Below are 22069 nucleotides of genomic sequence, written 5' to 3'. Positions count from 1 at the left end.
CTGAGCAATACAGCAAGATCCTGGTGGTTGTTTTTTAAGTAGAAAAAGAGCTGAACATACAGCTCAATGGTAGAATGCTTTCCCAGCATTTATGCAACCTTAGGTTCAAATCCAGCACTGACAGAAAGTCTTTGTTGACTGAGAAAGGTCTTTGAGGAGACTGCTGACTCTAGAATTCAAAGGTTCTGTCTTCTCCAGTACAGTTTTAAAATCACAGATGGATAATAACACACTCCACATACAGTGAGAGCAGGGGGGTACTACTGGGGTGTAGTTACAGCAGGTTAAAATATCTACACAACTAGAGTCTCTGTCTCTCCCAGCCTTCAGAATCCTGAGCACTCTCCCTCCCTTGTGTCTTTGTTCCCAAGGGTTGTACATGAGGCACAGGTTCAAAGGGAGAAGTTTTTAGACAGAGCTTCAGATAAGTTGTATTTTCTCTTTTTAAAACCTGCTATGAGCAGACTCCTAAAGAAAACCATGGATCTCTGTTTCCCCATCCCTGCTTCCCCAGGTCAGCACTGACATAGGATCTTTGCAATGAAAATGACCCCATAGGAAATGAATCTGAAAATTCCATTTATTAAAACAAATACACGGTTCATGTGGAATAGAGATGTGCACACCACATTCAGGTTTTCCTACTTTAACATTCTAAGCCGGGCATGAAGACTCCCACCTTTAATCCCAGCACTCAAGAGTCAGAGGCAGGTGATCTCTGAGTTCGAGGCCAGCCCGGTCTACAGAACAAGTTTCAGAACAGTCAGGGCTACATAGTGAGACCCTGTCTTGAAGAAAAACAAACAAACAAACAGAAAAAAACCAACCTAAAACACAACCTCCCGCCATGTTCGTGTTCCCTTTTCTTTAAAGGTACTTTCCAGAGATCCTATACAGGAAAAGTATGGGGATCTCTACAATTGTTGGACTATGAGTCAGTATTTTACACATAATATCCATCATTTCCAGGAGCAGTGAGAAGCAAAGCGCTAAGGAAAAAGAAAAGGTATAAAAATCTCCTAAAGTCCATTGGCTTGATTTTCTCAAAATTCATTATGTGAATATAAGCATATGAGGGAAAGTATGACACTTATTTTTTCTTTAAATCCGATGATTTAAATTTTTTCTTACTTACTTTCAAATTGAAAAACATTTTAGAGTTGGTATTGAAAATGGTTTAAGTATCTTAATAGACATTGCATTATAAGTATGACATTTATTATTTTATAATTCCATGACAGATTTTAACTACTATGCATATAGAAATGAGGCTCTTAAATAACCGAGTTGGTTTTCTATCAGTTATCTTAAGATAAAATTATGCTGATGAAAACTATGGTTGACATTGAAAAGAATGAAGCTCTTTGGAGACCCAAGTAAATGAAAACTTTTCCTCTTTAATAAATACAAACATTAGTAAGTCAAAACTGATTTTGATGATGGCTCTATACTGAAGGATATGAAATTGTGAAAGAGATAAGATAGTTTCCTGAAACTTCCTTTCAGAAGGGGAATGCATTTTCTGCCTTCTCGTTCTGTAGGCATGCTCACAAAAAATTCATTAATCCTTAACTTTTAATTGCTAGACCTGTGCAAGGTGTGCCGTGAAGGCTGTGATTATACTTTAATAGCTGCAGAGGTCTAAATTTGCACAGAAGACCAGAATCCTAGTGATGCCCTCTCCCCAGCAAAGAGTGCCCCTAGTTAACACATGAACACATCTTGTTTCAGTTCACTTTAAATGTGTGACACTTCCAACTGATTCCATGGTATTCTCAGTTGCACATGGTGTCATTCTGTAAAGACTGATAGCTTTTTTTTTCAACCACTAAATCTCCATGAGCATCCCACCAACTATAACAAACCCCCAAGATCTGACCAGAAAGAATTCGTGGAAATTGCATTCATGCATTGATAAATGTTCTGGTATCCTCTTCTTCCCACCTCAGGCATCAATTTTAATTGGACATATTTATTCCTTTATCTGAAGACCCATAAAAGAGTTAAGAAAAATATTTACCAAATCTCTTTTAAAATGGGTTCTTTCATCTTACTCTTCCCACAAAATACCCCTCCCCCCAACACACAACACACTTTTAAAAAATGAGGGAAGAGAATGACAAGAAGAGAAAGTAAAGTTAACTTGAATTTGGTGGTCTTTAGGATTTGAAAACAAACAAGATGTACAGGAGACTCTCTTTGACTGGGAAGAATGCAGGAAACATACAAAGGCTTCCAGGGCCTTCCATTGCTGCTGGGGGCTACAAGTACAATGGAAAAAAGAAAAGGGGAGGAGAGGGGAGAGGAGAGGAGAAAAGACTCAATGTTTTTTTGTGGGAAGAGAGGGTGCTAGCCAAAGGAAGCTGTAAATAGAGCAAAGAGGCTCTGACAAACAGGGTAGGGAACAAAGCACTGATTGCTTTGACATTTTGGGGAAGTGAAAAATGAGGAACATGTCAGTGGGAAGAAGGGCCAGCTGTGGGGTTACTCAAAGTGTGCTTGGGGTGCTTTGTCTCTCAAACAGCAGGTATTCTGGGGGTGCACCTTCTTTGAAGCTGAGAGTTTATTTCTTCTGATGTATGAGTTAAAGAGGGCCATAGTTTTCTAGTTATCAACATGGAAAATATTCTTTTACATATGATTTCCACGGTTCCTGAAGAGTGGGAACTTGCTGATATTCTGACAGTGCCTTCCTAGGTCATGGTGGATCCCTGCCTGACATTCAGTGTGGGTTTACTGCACTGTCCTGGATCCTGGGTAAACCCAAATACTGTGGATTGGGGAAAATTTGATGTGAGGTGCTTATACCACAGTTCACTAGGAGGTATTTCAGGCATGGCTAAGGCGCTGAAGTGATCTCAATTTTCAAAACACAGAGAACCTTTTCCCCTCTCTGGCATCTTTTTTCTCTCTCACTTCTCTTCTTAGCTTTCCAGCTGAACAACAAAACTTCTGAATGGATGCAACATAGAAACATTTTCATGCAGTATTACTCAAAAACTATCACAAAGATATGAAAGCACCAGTCACAACACATGATTTACATTTACTTGCAGAATCAAAACTATTATATACAAATATTAGGAACAGTGGTAAGAGAACACAGACAGCCGGCATTTTGTGTGTGTGTGTGTGCGTTCCTTTTATTATTATTCTTCTCGTGGAGACAGACCATGGGGAACATCTTTCTAAACATCACAGCTATTCACTTATCCTTAGAGTTCAGTTTAACACATACACCCAGACTTATCTCCACAGTATTCTAATAGGGAGGGGTAGAGAAAGAGAAAGGGAAGGAAAAAAACAAGGCACGAAGGACTAAACATGGATGCCATTAAATAGAACTGTGGCTACACGAGACAGCAGTTTATCAGAGGGCATTTAAAGACAATTCTCATTCCCAGAAGGTCAGTCATATCTCAGCTCAAGACACTGGCTTTAATGTTTATTTTGTTTTTAAATATGAAGCAGAAATGTGAGATCTTAAAGGGATAGCAGGAAAGAAGTGACATCGATTTTGTTTTTTATACATTGCCCTCCTCCAGACAGGTCTGCAGGGTCAGATCTATAAAGTTGGGATGTGGAATTGGCTTCCATTCTCACAAGGGGACAATTCTTTAGACATGCACAGCCTGGAGTGTCCAGGATGGTTCTCCTTCCTCTCTTTAAATGCTGCAGACCAGAAAGGCGCCCACTTTGCTAGAAACTCTACATCAATGTCCCTGGAGCCCCGGCGGTCTTCATCTTCCTCTCAGAGACTTAAAGGATAGCGCAGAAGAACTTCTTCTCCCGAAAGGGGTTTTCTGAGGCCGGGACTGGGGTCAGCAGTGGGTCTTCCTTGGCGTGTGCCTCACAGTAGGCCATCAAGTCCGCAGCCGCCTTGGACACCTGCAAGGGAAGGCAGAAACTTGGAAGAACAGACAGGCATGGACCCAAACACCCCCGGTGCGGTTGCTCAAGTCTCAGCTTTGTGGTCCACCACGTCTGGGTTCATCCAGCTGGAAGGCCAAAGACTGAAAGTGAAGGGAGACACTCCACCTGCATAAACTTGGCTTCCTGATCTGCAGACAAGGGATCAGTGGAATTGAGCTGACAGGACTGTTGCCAGGAGGTGAGAATCTAGGGTAAAAGGAGCCTCAAAGGAAAGGGCCACTTAACATCAGGGTCCTGCAAGTACCAACCCTGTTATTCTACTTCTGCGCCCTTATACTTCAGTTGCTGTACCTGGTGGCAAGAATTATACCAGTGAGATAACCCAGAAAAGACATCCAAGACCTCATGGACAGGAAGCTTTTCACACAGGATTGTTACTATATATCTGTAGATAACATATATCTTATAGAATATATGTTCATATATATGTGTATATACATATCTATAGCTATTCCCCTGCTTTTCGGAATTCTGCTAGGAATGCCAAAGCCAGACTGGTATTACCAAGGAGGCATAATTTCAAGTGTACACACACACAGTGATACCATGTAGTACAGAATATATACATTACAGTATCACTGTTTGTGGTCTCCAGTAGAGGTGCTGCCCTGCTTTTGGAAAAGGTGGGCTGCACACCCCAGATCCTTGTGAGAAGTTGCCAGTGGTGCTTTTCTTTGTGGTTGTTGCACATTTTTTGTTACTTGGGGAAGTAAATTTAATTCCACTAATTCCACTAAGGTGTCCCATCTGCATGCAAAGCAGTCAAATCCCTGGCTAGTTCCAAAGGCGGAAGCTAATTCTCCACATACCTTTACCTAACTTGATAATAGCAAAATAAAAGGGAATTGACTGTTTCTAGGCTCAGCTCCCCGAAACAAGGGAAAATGTCAGACTTAGAGTAGGAACTGCAGCCATTTTTTTTTGTCATGACTTTTACTTATTTGAGCAATATTCACTAAACAGGAGCTTAACTGCTAAGTAGCAGAGACTGTAAAACAGCAACACTGAAATCACATTTGTTAGGAAGAGATCTGGTGCCACCCACACCTACTCACCCATGATGTTCACATACAAACAAGTGGCATGAAGCTTCTGAAGCAGAAACTCTTTTGAGATTTTATTTTTATTTTATGTGTATGAGTGCTGCATGCAAGTCTGTGTATCCTGTGTGTACATTGCTCCAAGAGATCAGAAGAGGGCATTTGATCCCCTGGGACTGGAGTTACAAACTGTTGTGAGCTGCCATGTGAATGCTGGGGATCAAACACAAACCCAGGTCTTCTGAAAGAGCAGCCAGTGCTCTTAGCCACCAAGTCATCTTTATTCCCAACATACTTTCTATGACCCAGAAGATACTAAATTGGGAAAAATTAATAACATGGAGTTTTTCCTAGTTTATATTTGAACAAATTATTCTGAACGATTTTCTTTTCAAATGTATTTTGTTTCCTCAACTAGATTGCAGTCTCCTGTGGATGATAATCCAACACAACATCAAAATCTTATTAATAACTACAATAATTGCTGATATCTGTGACCTTTGCTATGTGTCAAAACCATGTTATACCAATCTGTAGATTGTGTTGTACATAGTCTATAGAGCAGTACCATGTATCTGTATCTGTAGAGCAATACCGTGTATGTACAGGGCAGTACCGTGTATCTGTAGGGCAGTACCGTGTATCTGTAGGGCAGTACCGTGTATCTGTAGAGCAATACCGTGTATGTGCAGGGCAGTACCGTGTATGTGCAGGGCAGTACCGTGTATCTGCAGGGCAGTACCGTGTATCTGTAGAGCAATACCGTGTATGTGCAGGGCAGTACCGTGTATCTGCAGGGCAGTACCGTGTATCTGTAGAGCAATACCGTGTATGTGCAGGGCAGTACCGTGTATCTGTAGGGCAGTACCGTGTATCTGCAGGGCAGTACCGTGTATCTGTAGAGCAATACCGTGTATGTGCAGGGCAGTACCGTGTATCTGCAGGGCAGTACCGTGTATCCGCAGGGCAGTACCGTGTATCTGTAGAGCAGTACCGTGTATGTGCAGGGCAGTACCGTGTATCTGCAGGGCAGTACCGTGTATCTGTAGAGCAATACCGTGTATGTGCAGGGCAGTACCGTGTATCTGTAGGGCAGTACCGTGTATCTGCAGGGCAGTACCGTGTATCTGTAGAGCAATACCGTGTATGTGCAGGGCAGTACCGTGTATCTGCAGAGCAGTACCGTGTATCTGCAGGGCAGTACCGTGTATCTGTAGAGCAATACCGTGTATGTGCAGGGCAGTACCGTGTATCTGCAGAGCAGTACCGTGTATCTGCAGGGCAGTACCGTGTATCTGTAGGGCAGTACCGTGTATCTGTAGAGCAGTACCGTGTATCTGCAGAGCAGTACCATGTATCTGTAGAGCAGTACCGTGTATCTGTAGGCTTTTAATATCCTCATGCTTTATTCTTTCTGGGTTTTTGTTCCCGTTTTTCTAGCTTTTTTATTTTTTTTGAGGGGGGCAGACAGAATCTTACTGTGCTTCCTTGGCCCTTGCTATGTAGTTCAAACCTGTGTACAACTTGGGATCCTCCTGTCTCAATCCCTTAGACACTAGGATTACAGATGTGTGCCATCATATCCAGCACTGTCCTCAACGTGTGTGAATTCTAGGCTTCACTAAGCAAGTGCTTGGGTTAGGTCTCAGCTCAGGAACAGCCAATTGTGAGTGTTTATGTTCCTGATTTAAGCTCTACTTAGACTGCCACATGTCTCCCTTACCTTAGTGTAAATTATACAACAATCTGCCTAGATTCTATGCTTTGGGCTTATCCCTTCTAACACTTGGCATGTGAATTATTTTTATATTTATAGGCCCAGTGTTCCATGAAAACTTGTCTCAGAACTTTAGAATAGTTTTTACCTTTTCTGTCCTGTTGATTCATCCTCCAAAAATATCCTACATTTAGATGCCTTGCTGTCATCTCCATAGATTAAAGCAACATCTTCTCTGTGACAACTGAAATAACTGGTTATATAAAAAGTCTTTAATTGGATTCCCCAATGGGCATGAGGATAAAATTTAAAGAGTATCCTACGAACTTTGATGATTAAAACTATTCCTTTATTTTTTCTCATGTCAAATGGAAATTTATCATCTCCTTTCTTTATAAACAGGGATACTAGCATGAGCTGTGCGGGCAAGCCAGTCAGTTAATGGAATCAGATATTTTCAATCATATTACAGTCATCTTTATATTTCAACACTGCATTTATTTTATCCACTTTAATGGTTATAGACATGGCATTAGACTATACAATAAAGGAATATATCTATAACCATATTATATATTATATATATGTTTTGAAAATACTTTTCAAGGTATGCTATTATCTAAAATATTTGAGAAAAACATTCTGATACACTGTATTTCAACATAATTAGTTTCCTTTGTAGTTTAAAAGCATCACTCTGAGAAGGGGACGATAAACTTCAGCAACAACTAGTTAGGTCAAGGATACCAAAATGTTTAGGAAGCTGGATGACTGCTTTTGAAGCTGTCACAAATGTTCTCATCATACAGTGTATGTGAAGACAGTTCAAACATTCAGATTGCCTTATGTAACTTCCCATTTGAAATCGTCAGTTGTTCCCCACTACGCTTTGTAGAAACAAAATCATCGTATAGTAGCTTGTGGATCCGGAAGTCTGGGACTCGGTCCTCTCTCCTTTCATAACTCCCTACTTCCCCCTTTTAATTTTGAAAACTCCGCAGTCCTTTCTGCCTCATAGTTTTGTGTATCTGACTCTGAAACATCGTCTTTCTTCACATCCTCTGCAGTCTGCTTTATGTTTATTTTCTTTTTTCTTTTTCTGCCAGTAATCAATAGAAACCCAGTTCCTGACAGGGCACTCATTGATCACTTTGTCCAAATTGACTTTCTTCACCTTTTTCTGTCCAAGTGTGAATCTTCTCATTCACGGATGCCACGCCCCTCCCAGTATGGTCATCCTTCTGAGCTTGTTTATTAGTATTTTCTAACTCTGCAAGTTCTCTTTGGTATGAAGGCAGTAACTATCTGTCTTACGCATTGCTGTATCTTCAGTGCTGACACACAAAAGAGGCTCAAGCAATCACTGAAAGAATTCTCAGATGTAACCTTAGTCAATAGATATTTCATTCAACTACTAGTCGCCATGTGCCTAATGCAGGTTCTGCATGCTACAACCATCAGAGAACACAATACAGAAAGATGCCTATCCTCAGGGAGCTCTGAATAGTCCAGACTTCCACAAAGGATGGTGATGGAGTAGCAGAGACTGAATTCTCCCACCTCAAAGTCAACTGGACAAATAAGGAAATGTTTTCATGATGGTGAACAAGCAGCATATGACAATATCACCTTCATTCCATCACCTCGGCTATAGCAATGAAGAGGGAAGTCCAGAATACGGCAGTCTTCACGAGTTGAAAAGAGGGTAACAGAGAAGAAAGAGTTACATGGGAAAGAGAAAGTTTCAGAGGCCCAAAGGGCTCCTCTTGGCTCTGCTGAGCATTGAGAAGCACCTGTGTGAAGGGTGCTTCTTCAAAGGCTCTTCAAAGAGCAGTAAGGATATCCCTGGAGATGGTACAGGATCTGAGCAGTGTTTGTCTTCACCAGACAGAAGAGAATGCCTCTTCATACACAAAATCTTGAGCAAGGACTCCAGAAAGGAGGTAGAGGCTGAGGGAGGGGGTTCTTCTATCAAAGTGTTAAAGTAAGTCCAAATAGATGTAAATGTTTCTGATCAACTTAACTGCACCCCACATTAAAACTCAAAAAATTTAAAGGAATATTAAAAGTTACAGTAAGCTACAAGATCAGCTTCACAGTATCTAGTCTCTATAAAATATTGCCAACTGCAAAGAAGCAGGAGAGTTTCACTGTAGTGGTGAGATAGACATATGACTGACATGGTCCATGAAATGGGTAGACAGGGATGGGGCCAATGAAGCTATTTAAATATTCTCTATATGATCAAGAACACAGAAAAAATGAAAACATGACCAAAAGAGACATGGAGGATGTGCAAGGCATCTTCTGTGGCAAAGGGGAGGTGCAGAGTGGAAACTTGGTTCTCTGCAGGAGAGGAGGCAGACAAGGTTGAGGCAAGGTGTTGTCTCATTGCCAGTAAAGGGGGTTAAAATTGTAGAAATCAAAAAATGATACTGCTCCTTTAAGGTATAGAATAGGACTTGGTGGTTTGGGTATAAATACATAGTTATATATACACATGCATACAGACAAAGGAAAAACAGATATGAAGTGTACGTGAATGCATATGTGTTGTGTGTCTATACGCGAACATGCATGTGCATTTTCTAGCTCCATCCAGGGAGAGGACCTGGAGCAATGAGCATGCTGCATATCTAGATCTTTGTTTTTAAAAGCTGTTCTCAAATGTCCTCATTGGAGGAAAGGATGACTGCAAGGCTGGGCAAGGAAAATGGAAGGAGCACCTGCTTTTGTTCCAAACTAGGCAAGTGCTCAAGAAATGAGTGACTCACACCAAAAGGACCCAGTAACTAGTTCTTAACCCATGATAATTTAACATAAAAATAATTGACTACTACAGGGATTGAAGTAATGGTTTGTGTGGTTAAGAGCATGACTGCTTTTCTAGCTGAATGGGGTTCAATTTCCAGCATACACATGGCTGCTAGCAGGGGGTCTGGTGCCCTCTTCTGCCCTCCCAGAGTGCCATGCACATACACGGTGCACAGACATACACGCAGGCAAAACATGTGCACATATAAAATAAAATAATGAGAAATTAAACAAAGATTATCAACCATTGATTAAAAGGGGGCACCCTGAGCCCATAGCAATGTAATTAAATACACTTAAAAATGGAATGTTTTTGAGGAATAAGAGAATTACACAATCTAGAGCTACTCAAGTTCCCAAGTACTGAAGACCTGCAAAAGGAAAAAGAACTGCTTTTCACAGAGAAACCTTGAAGACAACATCTTAGTCAATAATCAAAGATAACATTACTAGTAACTGATAACTCAAAACCAAGTCCCACTTGAGGGAGAAGGCACAACAAAGGAACACTTCATATGGTCGAAGTTTTCTAACTGGAATTTATTCAGAGAGAAATAGCAGATAAGGGGGACAGCAAAATGGCTCAGTGGTTAAATGTCCTTGTGGCCAAGCCTCCTGAGTTTGATCCTCAAAGCCCACGTGGTGAAAGGAAAGAAATGTCAGACAAGCCCAAACTGAGTGACCTTACATAAAATAAACGGCCCACAATCTTAAAATGTGTCAAGGTCATGAAAGCAACTGTGTTACACAGGACAGCTAAGTGCGAAACAGGATTTTCAGTCAGATCCTTTGCTAAAGAAGGTATTATTGGGGTAATTTTCAATATTTAGATGGCCCGTTCCTTAACTTATTCCGAATGGTAGGAAAATAAAAGCCCTCGGCACTGTACCTGTGACTTGTCCATCACTGAGATGTGATGTCTCTAGCCCAGGAGGTTACTTAGGACAGCAGCATTTGTCTTCCAAGACTGACAATTGTTGAACTCCAGCTATGTGTAACCTCACTAAACTCAAACCAAGGAGCAAGGAGAGGGGAACTCTGAACAGCCCCAATAAAAGCCATCAGACTATGACTGTAAGCTCTGAAATAAAAAGAACCTGTTCTAGGTAGACAGAGATGCCTTGATGTCTCTGAGAAGTTGCAAAAGAGGCAGCTTTCTTTTGAAATAAAAACCAGACCTCCCGCCAAAATTAAATGAAATGAAAAGATACAGTTCCATCTATATTACATTCCAAAGTTGAGTTCCCTCCTCAAATCGATGTCACAGAATGCATGCAAGCTATCAGGCAAAGAAACAAACCCCCTGAGAGGCCGCCATTGCCTCTGCCTGTGGGAAGTGACCTTGTGTTGAAGGGTATGAGTCATGAAGTCACTTCCTCTGTTGGCTCGCCTGCATTAATGCAGTCATCCAGGGCTATATCAGCCTCTGGTGCAGCTGGTGTTACAAGCTTACTCCATCAGGCTTGGCTAAGACTCCGTTTTCCCTGAAAACTAAGCTATTTTAAAAAATTAATTTTCCAGGGATTTGAAACTTCTAAGGTTTTATAGTACAAATGAGGATCTCAAATGCTTGTATTTTGAAAATTTTTAAATAAAAATGAAACTATATATATATATTATATATCATACATATATATGATGAGATGTCTTATGGTTGACATGTCAAAACACAAAATTCATTTATATTTCACATGTTTCATGCATATAACCTGAAGGTAATGCTATATAGTATTTTTGGAAAGCTTATGATTTAACTATGACTTGTCAAATGAGGTCAGTGTGGAGCTTTCCTCTGGTAGCAGGGTCTTGGTGCTTAGGAAGTTTGGGAAGACTTTGAGTTTTTTTCTTTTTCTCTTCTGTTTGTTTGTTTTCATTTTTTTTTGTTGTTTTTTGTTTTTGTTGTTTTGAGACCAGGTTTCTCTGTAGCTTTGAAGCCTGTCTTGGAACTAGTTACTAGCTCTTGTAGATTAGGCTGGCCTCAAACCCACAGAGATTAGCCTGTCTCTGCCTCCTGAGTGCTAGGATTAAAGGTGTGCACCACCACCGCCTGGCTAAATTTGGAGTGTTAGGGTATAATGTTTTCCTGGTGGCTATGTACAATGCATAAGGCTAAGTATATACTTTCTGATGGAAAAACAGTCCTCAGTTGTTAAAAATTGTACTAGCCCTCAAGAAACTGAAGTTTCACACTCATATCAATACAGAACAGAATTTAATTGAAAACATTTGCTTCATTTCCAGAAACTGCAACGACCGTACTTGAAGATCTGTAAGTTCTTTGTATGCTTTATTGATTTTATCATCCATAGAGATGTTCTCAATTGTCCTATAAAGAGGACTATAGCATATTCTTTCTAATAAAATTAAACATATTGCTTTGAGAAAGGAATATTAAAGCTTTCAACTTAAATGCTGGGAAAATATTTGCAAAGCCCCAAACCTAGGATATGCCCCCCCTTTCAATCTCTCTCTTCAGAGTCTTGCTATACAGTTCAGGCTGTACTTGAACTTGCAGCAATCATCCTGTCTTTGTCTCTCAAGTGGGATTACAGGTGCACATCACCAGACCTTGTCCTGGTGTAAACTATTTTGTCTCTCAGTACGGCGCTCTTTGAAGTTCAACTCCTATGTACTATGACTCTGTCATCAAAAAGATGATCTAGTTATTAGAAAGGCCTAGACTTGACTCACTAATTTACGTATTTTTTAATCATTTAAAAATAGCCTACCTGTTTATTTTTGAATTGTTTAAAAAGGTGCACTGCAAATTGAGTTTACTTACAACCACACTATGGTACACAATAATTTGACTTTAAAACCACTCATCCTACCCCCCTTTTATACAGCATTTGAATTCTCTCTAATTGATGCAATTTTATTTATCTAATTATGTTCACACTAGAGTCATCGAAGAACCATGGAGAACACAAGCACTGCCTTCACCTTTAAGAACATGCAGTCTGTTTGGAATAGTTTAGTTAATAAAAGTTAAAGTAGCAAATTTGGAAGAAATAGAAAAAGATTCATGAACGGGTGGGGATTTGAGCTGATACTTAGTGAAAGCATATGATTTGCACAGAAAAGAGGGCTTGGGGTGTGGTATCCCAGGGAGGAACCCAGAATAACCAGGTTATTCTGGTTATTGGTTGAAAGGAACATAGGAAATAATTGGGAGAGATGAGTAAGTTTGAAATCTTTATGTGAGATCAGTTTACGAGACTTATCAGTTAAGAAACAACCATTTCCTTCATATTCCTGGCCTTGGATTTTTTTTCTCTCTTACCTCTAGATTATTTTTATAATGGTAAGAGTTGACTCTGTCAAATAATATCACCCTAACTTACAACAGTCCCTGGCCATTCTCTTATCCGTACAGGTGGGTTAATTCCTAGGAACCCTGATTTCACACTGTGGTGTGATCTTGATAGCAGGAAAGTGAAGCTTGAGGTGTCTGCGTCTTGCTAATCAGGAATGCCAGATTATGGATGCAAAACTGAAAAGACACAACCAATATCTGCTATCCTGGGGACAGTGGGTGGCATCTCGGGTCTGTCGTATGCACCAGTCATCCAAGAATCCACTCTTCCCAGGAACCCCAATGGCTGATTATGGAGCACACGTGGTTCCCAGTGGCTTCCAGTTGTCCCTTCAACTGCTGACCCCACCACTTCTCTGTCCGTGTATTCTGAGAGACCTTCTATCTTCTATAATTAATCCTCACTTTCTGCTTCAGTTTCTATTTGATACCCAAAGAGTTCTAATATGGTGATAATCAGAAGTTCCTGAAACCCTGCCGTCCTCTACCTCTGTCTGTCCTCCCTGCACTCCTCATTCTACTGTTAGTGTTTGTATATGTCCTGCTTCAGAAATTCAAGTGCCACTCCACAGCCCCTTACTACGCTTTCATGCTGACTCCTTTGCTTTCATTCCCCATCCTTGAAGTAAATGCTAACAAAGAGAGGAAGGTAGTAAGTGTCATTAATATATGCCTGGGGCTTATGAACAGATATAATAATTATTAGTTTATTAGTCTGAATCTCCCAGGAGATGTGATACAAAGTTTCAAAACAGAAAGTGTTATTCGGGTCCAATAGAGCAGGCTGGGTCTCTCTAGAGGCCCGGAGGGATAAGGTACCTCTTGCTTATATGAGACCTTTAGAAGCTCCAGGCAGCTGTTCTCTATCACCTCTTATTAAGGGTCCTACTGATGCCACCTTAGCCACAGATGATTCTTTCAGCTGTGCATAAAGCTATCATATAATGAGGTAACTTCTGTACGGAAAATCATCAGCCTGGCATCCTCCAAAAAGCCCCCCCACCACCACAGGCTCATGCATAGAAAGAGGGTGGAGAAGCTAGAAATCTTGGGGCCCTTGAAAGACCCCTGAAAGCAGATAACCAGCTAGCTGACAACTGTGTCAATATAGTCACAATTTTACCCAGCAGGGAAACTAAAAATAATCTGGTACTTCACTCCAGCATGCCTGCCTGGCTGTGTGGTGCAGAACAAATGCCCTAGTACGGGCAGTTGCTGGATTTCCATCAACAGAAGATCTGATGGCAACAAGATTCAGACATGGAACTATGAAGATTGCCTGGGAGATGGTGGCTTGGTGCATAGTTTATTAGGCTAACCCTTGCATGAGCTCTCTCTTTCTCTCTCTCTTTCTCACTCTCTCTTTCTCCCTCCCTCTTCCTCTCTCTCTCTCTCTCTCTCTCTCTCTCTCTCTCTCTCTCTCTCTCTCTCCTCTCTCTCTCTGTAGTTATTTGTTTATGTCTCTTCAGAGGGCAGTTAGGAGTTGGCTTTGACACCTTTGGTAATTATGCTTCCTGGATATTTTCTTATTTTGATAGTAGGTCTTTGTTCATATCTTTTGTAACCCCTCACTATGAGACAGATTATCAAGGTTAAGACCTGTATTTGTTCATTTCTACCTCTAAAACCTAGTAAGTACTGGCAATATGGAAAACCTCAATAAAATATTTATTAGACAAACAGATGAATAAATGGACAGATAAAAACACCAACCTCACAAGGAGGGTCCTGGAAACCTTTATCGAAAACCTAATGATTGGTTTGAATCTTAGGGAATCAGTTCTATTTTCCATTAAAGTGAAGAGGTGAAGGGGTGGATGAAGGACAGTCAAAGCTTGGAGGTTTCTTTCGGGGGAATCAGAAGCAGTTAATATGCCCAGTGTGGGCAAGAGAATGGGAAATAATGCTGAAGACATGCACAGGGGAACTCTGTAGGTTCCATTAAGGAGTTTAAGATTCACTGTACAAGGGATGCAGAACTGTGGTATAATAAAGTTTTCAGTGGGAGAGGAAGATGGCTGAGGAGGGCATTTCAGTACCCTCGCCTGTTGGTCATATTTATCACCCATCAGAACATCACACTCTCCCTCAAGACCAGTGTCTGGGGATTCTGAGGAGTGGCAGGAAACGCCAGCCCCAGCAGAGTTTCACAGAGAGGCCAAAACCACTATTTCTCAGAAGGAGGATGTGTGGAGCTTGCATTCCCCTTAAAGGAGAAAGGAAAGTCCCTGAGACACCTCCCTTCTCCCAACAGTTGGGGGATGAAAAAGAAGAGGCAACAAAGGAGGAGAAGGCAGAAGGCGACAGAGGAAGAAAACACACAGGAAGGAGCCCTTATCTCATTCACAAGCAAAGAGTAAACTCCATGGAAAACAGAGCAGGATCTGATTACAGCATGGCCAACCACCGGGAGTCTGAGTTTACAAAGGAGGTTTTTAGGGGATGGGACATGTCCTGGATGTTTGCCCAGATTCTTTGTGAAGATGGATGAGCTCTCCCTTCACTATCCAGAACTGAGGAAATGGTGGTGAGAAGGTTCAAACCTTTTGTCTTGAGGAGGCCGTTCTTAACTGTGGCTATTATATTTGAATTAACTGAATAATAATAGTAAAATACTGATGCCTGACTCTTAAACCCAAGAGATCCTAATTTAATTGGCTTTCCTTTAGTGTGCTTTGGGAATTGGTCTGTTTATAGAGTCCTTTGGGTGATATAAACATACACATGGGCTGAGAACAACTGCTCTAAACCAGGAGCCAGCAAACTTGTTTCATAAAGGAACAGAAGGTCATTATTTGGGGTTTCAGGGGCTATGCGATCCCTGATAACACTTCTGTTCTGTGGCTGGAGTGGGAATGGAGCCACACACAAAATATGAACAAATGAGTATACCTGTGTGCCAATAATACTTTATTTATAAAAACATAGCATGAGCCGGGCGGTGGTGGCGCACGCCTTTAATCCCAGCACTCGGGAGGCAGAGGCAGGCGGATCTCTGTGAGTTCGAGACCAGCCTGGTCTACAAGAGCTAGTTCCAGGACAGGCTCCAAAACCACAGAGAAACCCTGTCTCGAAAAAAACCAAAAAAAAAAAAATAAAAAAAATAAAAAAAAAAAATAAAAACATAGCATGGACTAGATTTGAATCCTAAGCCATGTTTTATTGTCTGTGGCATACCCCAATGTATCCACTGAACAATCCAGACTTTTTCAAGTGTAGAGAAAAAAAGTAAAAAAAGATACTAAAATTTTTAAAAATGCATTTGGAATAATGTTCTATTTTATTTAATTTGAGTACAATGGGATATGTTTCTGAGTTCTGTTTCCTAAAATGCTTTTGAGAAAGTAAAATTGATTATTGACAAATTTTATCATACCATAATCCATCTTATAATAGCTATCTACTCATAATGACATAGTGGAGTTAACTTCACATTTAAAATATGCCAAACTAATGGTTTGAACAAAAACCTTGCATCTAAGCCAACCTCAACAAGCTGATGAAGTCTGGGGCATGAACAAAAAAGTAAATGACTAACATTCATTTAACTTTTCTGCTATTTTAATTTTTTTTAGAGAAATCAAGTATGACTTTGTGCATGTGCATGTGCATGTGGAGGCCAGGGGTGAACGCCAGACATCTTCCTCTATCACTCTCCACCTTATTTTTTGAGACATGGTCCCTCACGGAGCCTAGAGCTCACTGTTTCTATTAACTGTCAGGATAACAAGTCCCTGAGATCTGCCTGTTTCTGTGCACTAACACATTTGGCTTTTTTCTTTTTACATTAATTTACATCACCCACCCACACCGTGTGTGTGTGTGTGTGTGTGTGTGGTATGTGGTGTGGTATGGTGTGGTGTTATGTGGGTGTGGTGTGTGTATTTATTGTATTTGGGTGTGGTGTGGTATGGTATATAGTATGGTGTATGTGTATGGTGTGGTGTGTATGTGTGATGTGGTGTGTGGTGTGGTGTGTAGTGTGTGTGTGTGTGTGTGTGTACTACAGTACACCTGTAGAGGGCAGAGGGAGTCAGTTCTCTCTTTTACTAAGTGGGTTCTGGAGATTGAAGTTAGATTGTCCAGTTTGGTAATGAGCAAGCGGCTTCACCATTGAGCCATCTTGCAGGCCCCCAAACTTGAGTTTTTGCAAGAGTGCTAGAGATCCAAACTTAAGTTTCCACGCTTGCACAGAAGGTACTTCACCCACTGAGCCATCTACTTAGGCCTCAAGTGGGACTCTTGTGCTTTGAAGAAAAAAAATTTAATAAGATATAAAGATGAAATTTTTTCCGATGGTGAATGAAAAGAACAGAATAGACTTATAAAACAGTCATTTAGTCTTAGATACTGAATGGGATAGAAAATGTTAGAACCCAGGATGAGAAAAGCATCCTGATTGATCAGGGGAGATGACTAGAGGGTGGAAGTCTCAAGTGCTAGCCCATTCCCTCGGGACACTCCATGAAGGTAGAGATACCTTAGAAAGATGAGTATCACCAGGATTATTACACCTATTCTTTCTGATATTACCCATTTGTACAGAAAATCAACTAAGTGGCTGTAATTTAGTCAAGCTGAATGAGCTACAGACGATGTCACCCTCACCTTTATCCTGTCGATGTTGGCTTCCATCTTCAGCTGCTCCACCAGTTTCCTGGCTTGTGCTATGCTAGCGGTGTTGTTACTGGCCATCGGGGAGCTGGATAGGGTTTTCAGACACTCTAGAAAGCAAAGAGGAAGACTGCATCAGAGAGTTCACAAACTGCGGAACATACAGTTCTTCACAGCAGGCAGATCTCAGAACATGACAGTAACTAGGTCCAATTCCCTGGTCATCTATATCCCAGTCAGCATTATGTATTACTAACAGGACTTGATTTCCCTGTCCCAAAGAGTAATGTTCACCAAGTCAGGCAGAGTAAAATACACTGGTGTGTGTGTGTGTGTGTGTGTGTGTGTGTGTGTGTGAGAGAGAGAGAGAGAGAGAGAGAGAGAGAGAGAGAGAGAGAGAGAGAGAGAAAGTCAACTTAATTTATAAAATTCTCTGGAAGTGGTAGGGTAGTGGTGTATACCACCACTGTGTGGCTGCTGTGGGTTGTGGGTGCTCTGTTGTCAGAGGTTGGGTAAACTATCCTTACAAAATGAGAAAGAAGCTGAGCTGGGGGGTGGGAGAAAATTCAATGGTTCTTCAGTCTCAACACTATTTCCAATATTCTGATAGAATCAAGCTCCACTCCTCTGCTTAGATTGGTTACCATAGGGACAGCAGGGGTGGTGGTGAATGGGGAGAGTGTTACTCTTCAATGCCACTTAATTGCACACTGTGAAGAGCCATCCCTCCACACTTGGAACTGTGGCTGAGTTCACAGTTGTTTTTCTCACAGTCCTTCAGGAATAAATCCACATTGTCAAGGGGAGACAGAACCATGTCTAAATTAATAATGTCTAAAGGACATTAATTAGTTTAATAGCATTTTTCTAAACTAAACACAAAAGACTTCTTCTGGGTCATCGAAACTGTGCCCTTGTGCTTTGAAAATTACATTCTCTCCCTGTTGTAGATCATGGGACAGCATCTCAGCTAGAACTTTCAGGGCCTCTCATGTGGTGGGTCCCCAAAACCTTTCCAAACTTATCCTAATTTTATTTCTACTCTAACTCTTTCTTGATCCAGCACATCATCTTCCATTATTATTATTATTGTTCCTTTTTGAAAAGCATTCTGCTTTGTGTTTGGTGTCCTCCCCCAGATTTGATGGGATCTTGCTCTTATCAAGGTTCCATGCTCTCATTTAAAGCTGCCCCTGGAAGTTACTGACATTTGGCGGGGTAGCAATGACCTAGAGCTTTAGTTTAACTAGAGTGCCAGACCCAGGAAATGAAACATGATACAGGCCATTGATTGACATTGATACAGTCTTGTTCTTGATCCATTATACTACAAGTTGTAATCCTGGCTCTCTTTGGGAAACTTTATTACATAGGGATAGAGTGGAATCAGATTCTTCATCTCAAAAAAGAACAAGGGCACAAAGAAAACCCAAGGCATGAAGAGTAAACCACAATAAGTCATAGACAAATTTACCTAACACTAAAATAAAATTCTGCTTTGTTGTTGTTATTTTAATTACCAAAAAGCAAAAGATATGAATGATCTTTTTAGTATTAAGAAAAAGTGATATGAGATTCCCCTCTGAATGCTGTGACTATCATTGGTTAATAAAGGAACTGTAGCCGGGCGGTGGTGGCGCACGCCTTTAATCCCAGCACTTGGGAGGCAGAGGCAGGTGGATTTCTGTGAGTTCGAGACCAGCCTGGTCTACAAGAGCTAGTTCCAGGACAGGCTCCAAAACCACAGAGAAACCCTGTCTCGAAAAACCAAAAAAAAAAGGAACTGTTTTGAGCCAAAGGCAGAGCTATAGTGAAACAGAGCTAGGCAGAGAGAAGCCATGGAACCTTCACTGGAGACAGAAGTTCTGAAACTTTGCTGGTAGGCCATGGCCTTGTGGTGATGCACGGATTAAAGGAGATGGATTAAATTAAGATGTAAGAGTTAGCAAATAAGAAACTAGAGCTAAATTGGCCAAACAGTGAACTATATTTAAATAATATAGTTTCTGTGTGGTTATTTTGGGATTCTTGGGCAGCTGGGAAATAAACAAGTGGCCTCCTTACAACAAATTGGCACCCAATGTGGCCAACTAAATTTCACAGAAAACCTGAGAGGGCTTGGAAAGGAATTCTAGACACTAAAAAACAAAGTTTAGCCACATTTTTGTTCTGAATGGGCTTTGTTTGCTGATGGGTTGCCACAGCTCTCATAAGAGAGGTCTTCCTGATTCAGTGATAGCAGACAAAAAGCCACATCATTTTGAAATGCTGGGTTTCTGGGCCATGCTGCCAGCGCGACCTTCAGCTCTTTCAGAAGGCTGAGCACTTAAATGGGTTTTGTTAGAAGAGTGTTAAAACTTGCTTAATGACAACATAGACCCTCTGTGTGCTTGAAAATGGGGCAATGTGCATGGCTTGCAGAGGCAGTAAATGGACTTCCACCATATTGGATTATGCAGAGCAAGCAGGAAGTACTGTAAATACCCTAGAAATGCCACAACTTAGATCCTTAAATGTTTAGCAATTTTAAAAAGTGCTTCTGATCAGAAAATATTACAGATATGCAATAAAGACAAATCCAGATTTAAAAAGATCTCTAAATGTGTCACAGTGTTGAATAATTGTATGTAGGCTTGGGAGAGAGAAGGGAAAGAGTATAGAGAGTTGGAAAAGAAGTAAATTGTTTTTAAAAAATAGTCTTTAATGAGACAGAGTACAGTCATAGATTAAAAGGAGTAAAGAAAAAATAAACCACATAAAGATGGAAAATTCACAGAGTCTGGATTATGTATATTAATGTGTTTTCTTTGAATTTTTTGACTGTGAAAGAGCTAAGTAACCAACATATACATTTTAAAGGTATCTTGATTTCAGAATTTGCAAAAGAGGTTCTTCTTTTGTTTCCATAGAAGATGAGAACTTATGGTTTGCTTCCAGACTAATATGGTTTGATGCAACAAGACCCCTAGAAAGGTTGCTATAAAAATTACTTTGCCCAACTGCTGACTTAAATGAACTTAGCACACAGGATACACCATGAAAGACCTGATTAACAGTGCTCCTAATCAACAGGAAGTAGTCTGGAGAACTATGTCCATATTCCCAAATATTGTTTATAGATGTTTGTTTACATTTAAGGGGGATATGCTAGATATTTGCATTGATATGGATCTTGGTTTATTGATGAAAATTTAAGGTCAATTTTGCTATACTGTATATATATATATATATATATATATATATTATGTCTGCTCTTGGTTAAGATATTGTGATTGTGCAGCTCATTTAAAAATGTAATGTGTAATTACAAAATATAGGTTAATAGAGAGTCATCTGTAATAGTCAAGCCTGTAGTCATGTTAGTTAGATTTTCTAGATGTACAGAGATGTATTTCAGATGAATAAGGGCTCTTCAAACCTTTCAAAGACTACAGAATATGGCATTTAAAGTGTTTTTAAAACTTAGGACTTTTCATGACCATGAGACACTTCTGCTCCCGGCAGCACCAATCTACTTCAAGAGGAAGATGGGCACCAAAGAGGCTCCGAGTGCAGTTTGTTAGCCATTTAGGCAAGAAACTGCTCATGCCTGGACTGCTTTATGATATGCTGTGTAAACTGAATTGCAGGACCTACAGAGAAATGACTGCTGAACTTGCCCAAAGGTGATATGAGCTTCGGGGTTCCTGCTTCATGAAAGAGTCTGCTAGACATTCTGCAGGACACAGAAAAAAGTGACTGACAATATAGGTGGAACTGTTTTTGAAATTTCCTGCTTCATGGAAAAGTCCACTGGATACTATGGGCCTATAGGTGAAGATGGGTGCTCCAATAATACAGAAGAACTTTGGGTGACTGTCCAGGCAGTGAGACGTCTCTGCCAATTCTAGAGTTTTGAAAGTTGCTTACAATGTACTTCTTGTTAACTTAGGTAATATTATATCCTTCTGGAGTCTTTGATGGAGTTGAAGAATTTATAGTTATAGTTTTCCTTAGTTATGATAAATAATAAAGTAGATATAAATATTGTAACTATAATTCTTGCTTGATAACTGCTTTGTTATATGTAATTTTACTATATTAAAATGAAAACCTTCCTTTTTACTTAAACAGAAAAGGGGAGGTGATGTGGGATTCCCCTCTGTATGCTGTGAATATTATTGTTTAATAGAGGAACTGCCTTGGGCCTATAGCAGAGCTATAATAGGGGAACAAAACTAGGTGGGGAAAACTAAACTGAATGCTGGGAGAAAGAAGGACAGAGTCAGAGAGAAGCCATGGAGCCTCTGGCAGAGACAGAGGTGCTGAAACTTTGCTGGTAGGTCATGACCTCGTGGTGATGCACAGATTAATGGAGATGGGTTAATTTAAGATGTAAAAGTTAGCAAATAAGAAGCTAGAACTAATGGGCCAAGCAGTGATTTAAATAATATAGTTTCTGTGTGAATATTTCGGGAGTCTTGGACAACTGGGAACAAACAAGCAGCCTCCTTACAACAGAAAAAGTCTATAAATTATCTGTTTAGTAATTTTTCATATAAAATTCTTCAAGATAAAAGAAGACATTATGTATAATTCTCTCTTGAGTCTCTTCTGAGACAGAGTAGTGTGAATGCTGCAAAACAAACCTCCCAA

At 40.5% G+C, this 22069-nt stretch overlaps 1 protein-coding gene across 3 annotated transcripts in view; it reads right to left on the bottom strand.

Moving 5' to 3' along the window:
• Positions 1-562: 562 nt before the first annotated feature.
• Positions 563-22069, bottom strand: part of Gng2 (G protein subunit gamma 2) — a 114743-nt gene continuing 93236 nt past the window's right edge. For all 3 annotated transcript variants that reach the window (XM_057786639.1, XM_057786640.1, XM_057786641.1), the window contains 2 exons: positions 17429-17544; positions 563-3888 (listed from right to left, as the gene is read on the bottom strand). In XM_057786639.1, coding sequence (XP_057642622.1) covers positions 3760-3888; positions 17429-17515 — 216 coding nt within the window. In that variant the 5' untranslated portion in view covers positions 17516-17544 and the 3' untranslated portion in view covers positions 563-3759. The remainder of the gene's footprint in view (positions 3889-17428; positions 17545-22069) is intronic.

The sequence above is a fragment of the Chionomys nivalis genome, chromosome 12 (assembly GCF_950005125.1).
Source record: "Chionomys nivalis chromosome 12, mChiNiv1.1, whole genome shotgun sequence".
NCBI classification, from domain to species: Eukaryota; Metazoa; Chordata; class Mammalia; order Rodentia; family Cricetidae; genus Chionomys; species Chionomys nivalis.
The sequence above is the reverse complement of the archived record's forward strand: the minus strand, read 5'-3'. Positions and strand labels throughout refer to the sequence as shown.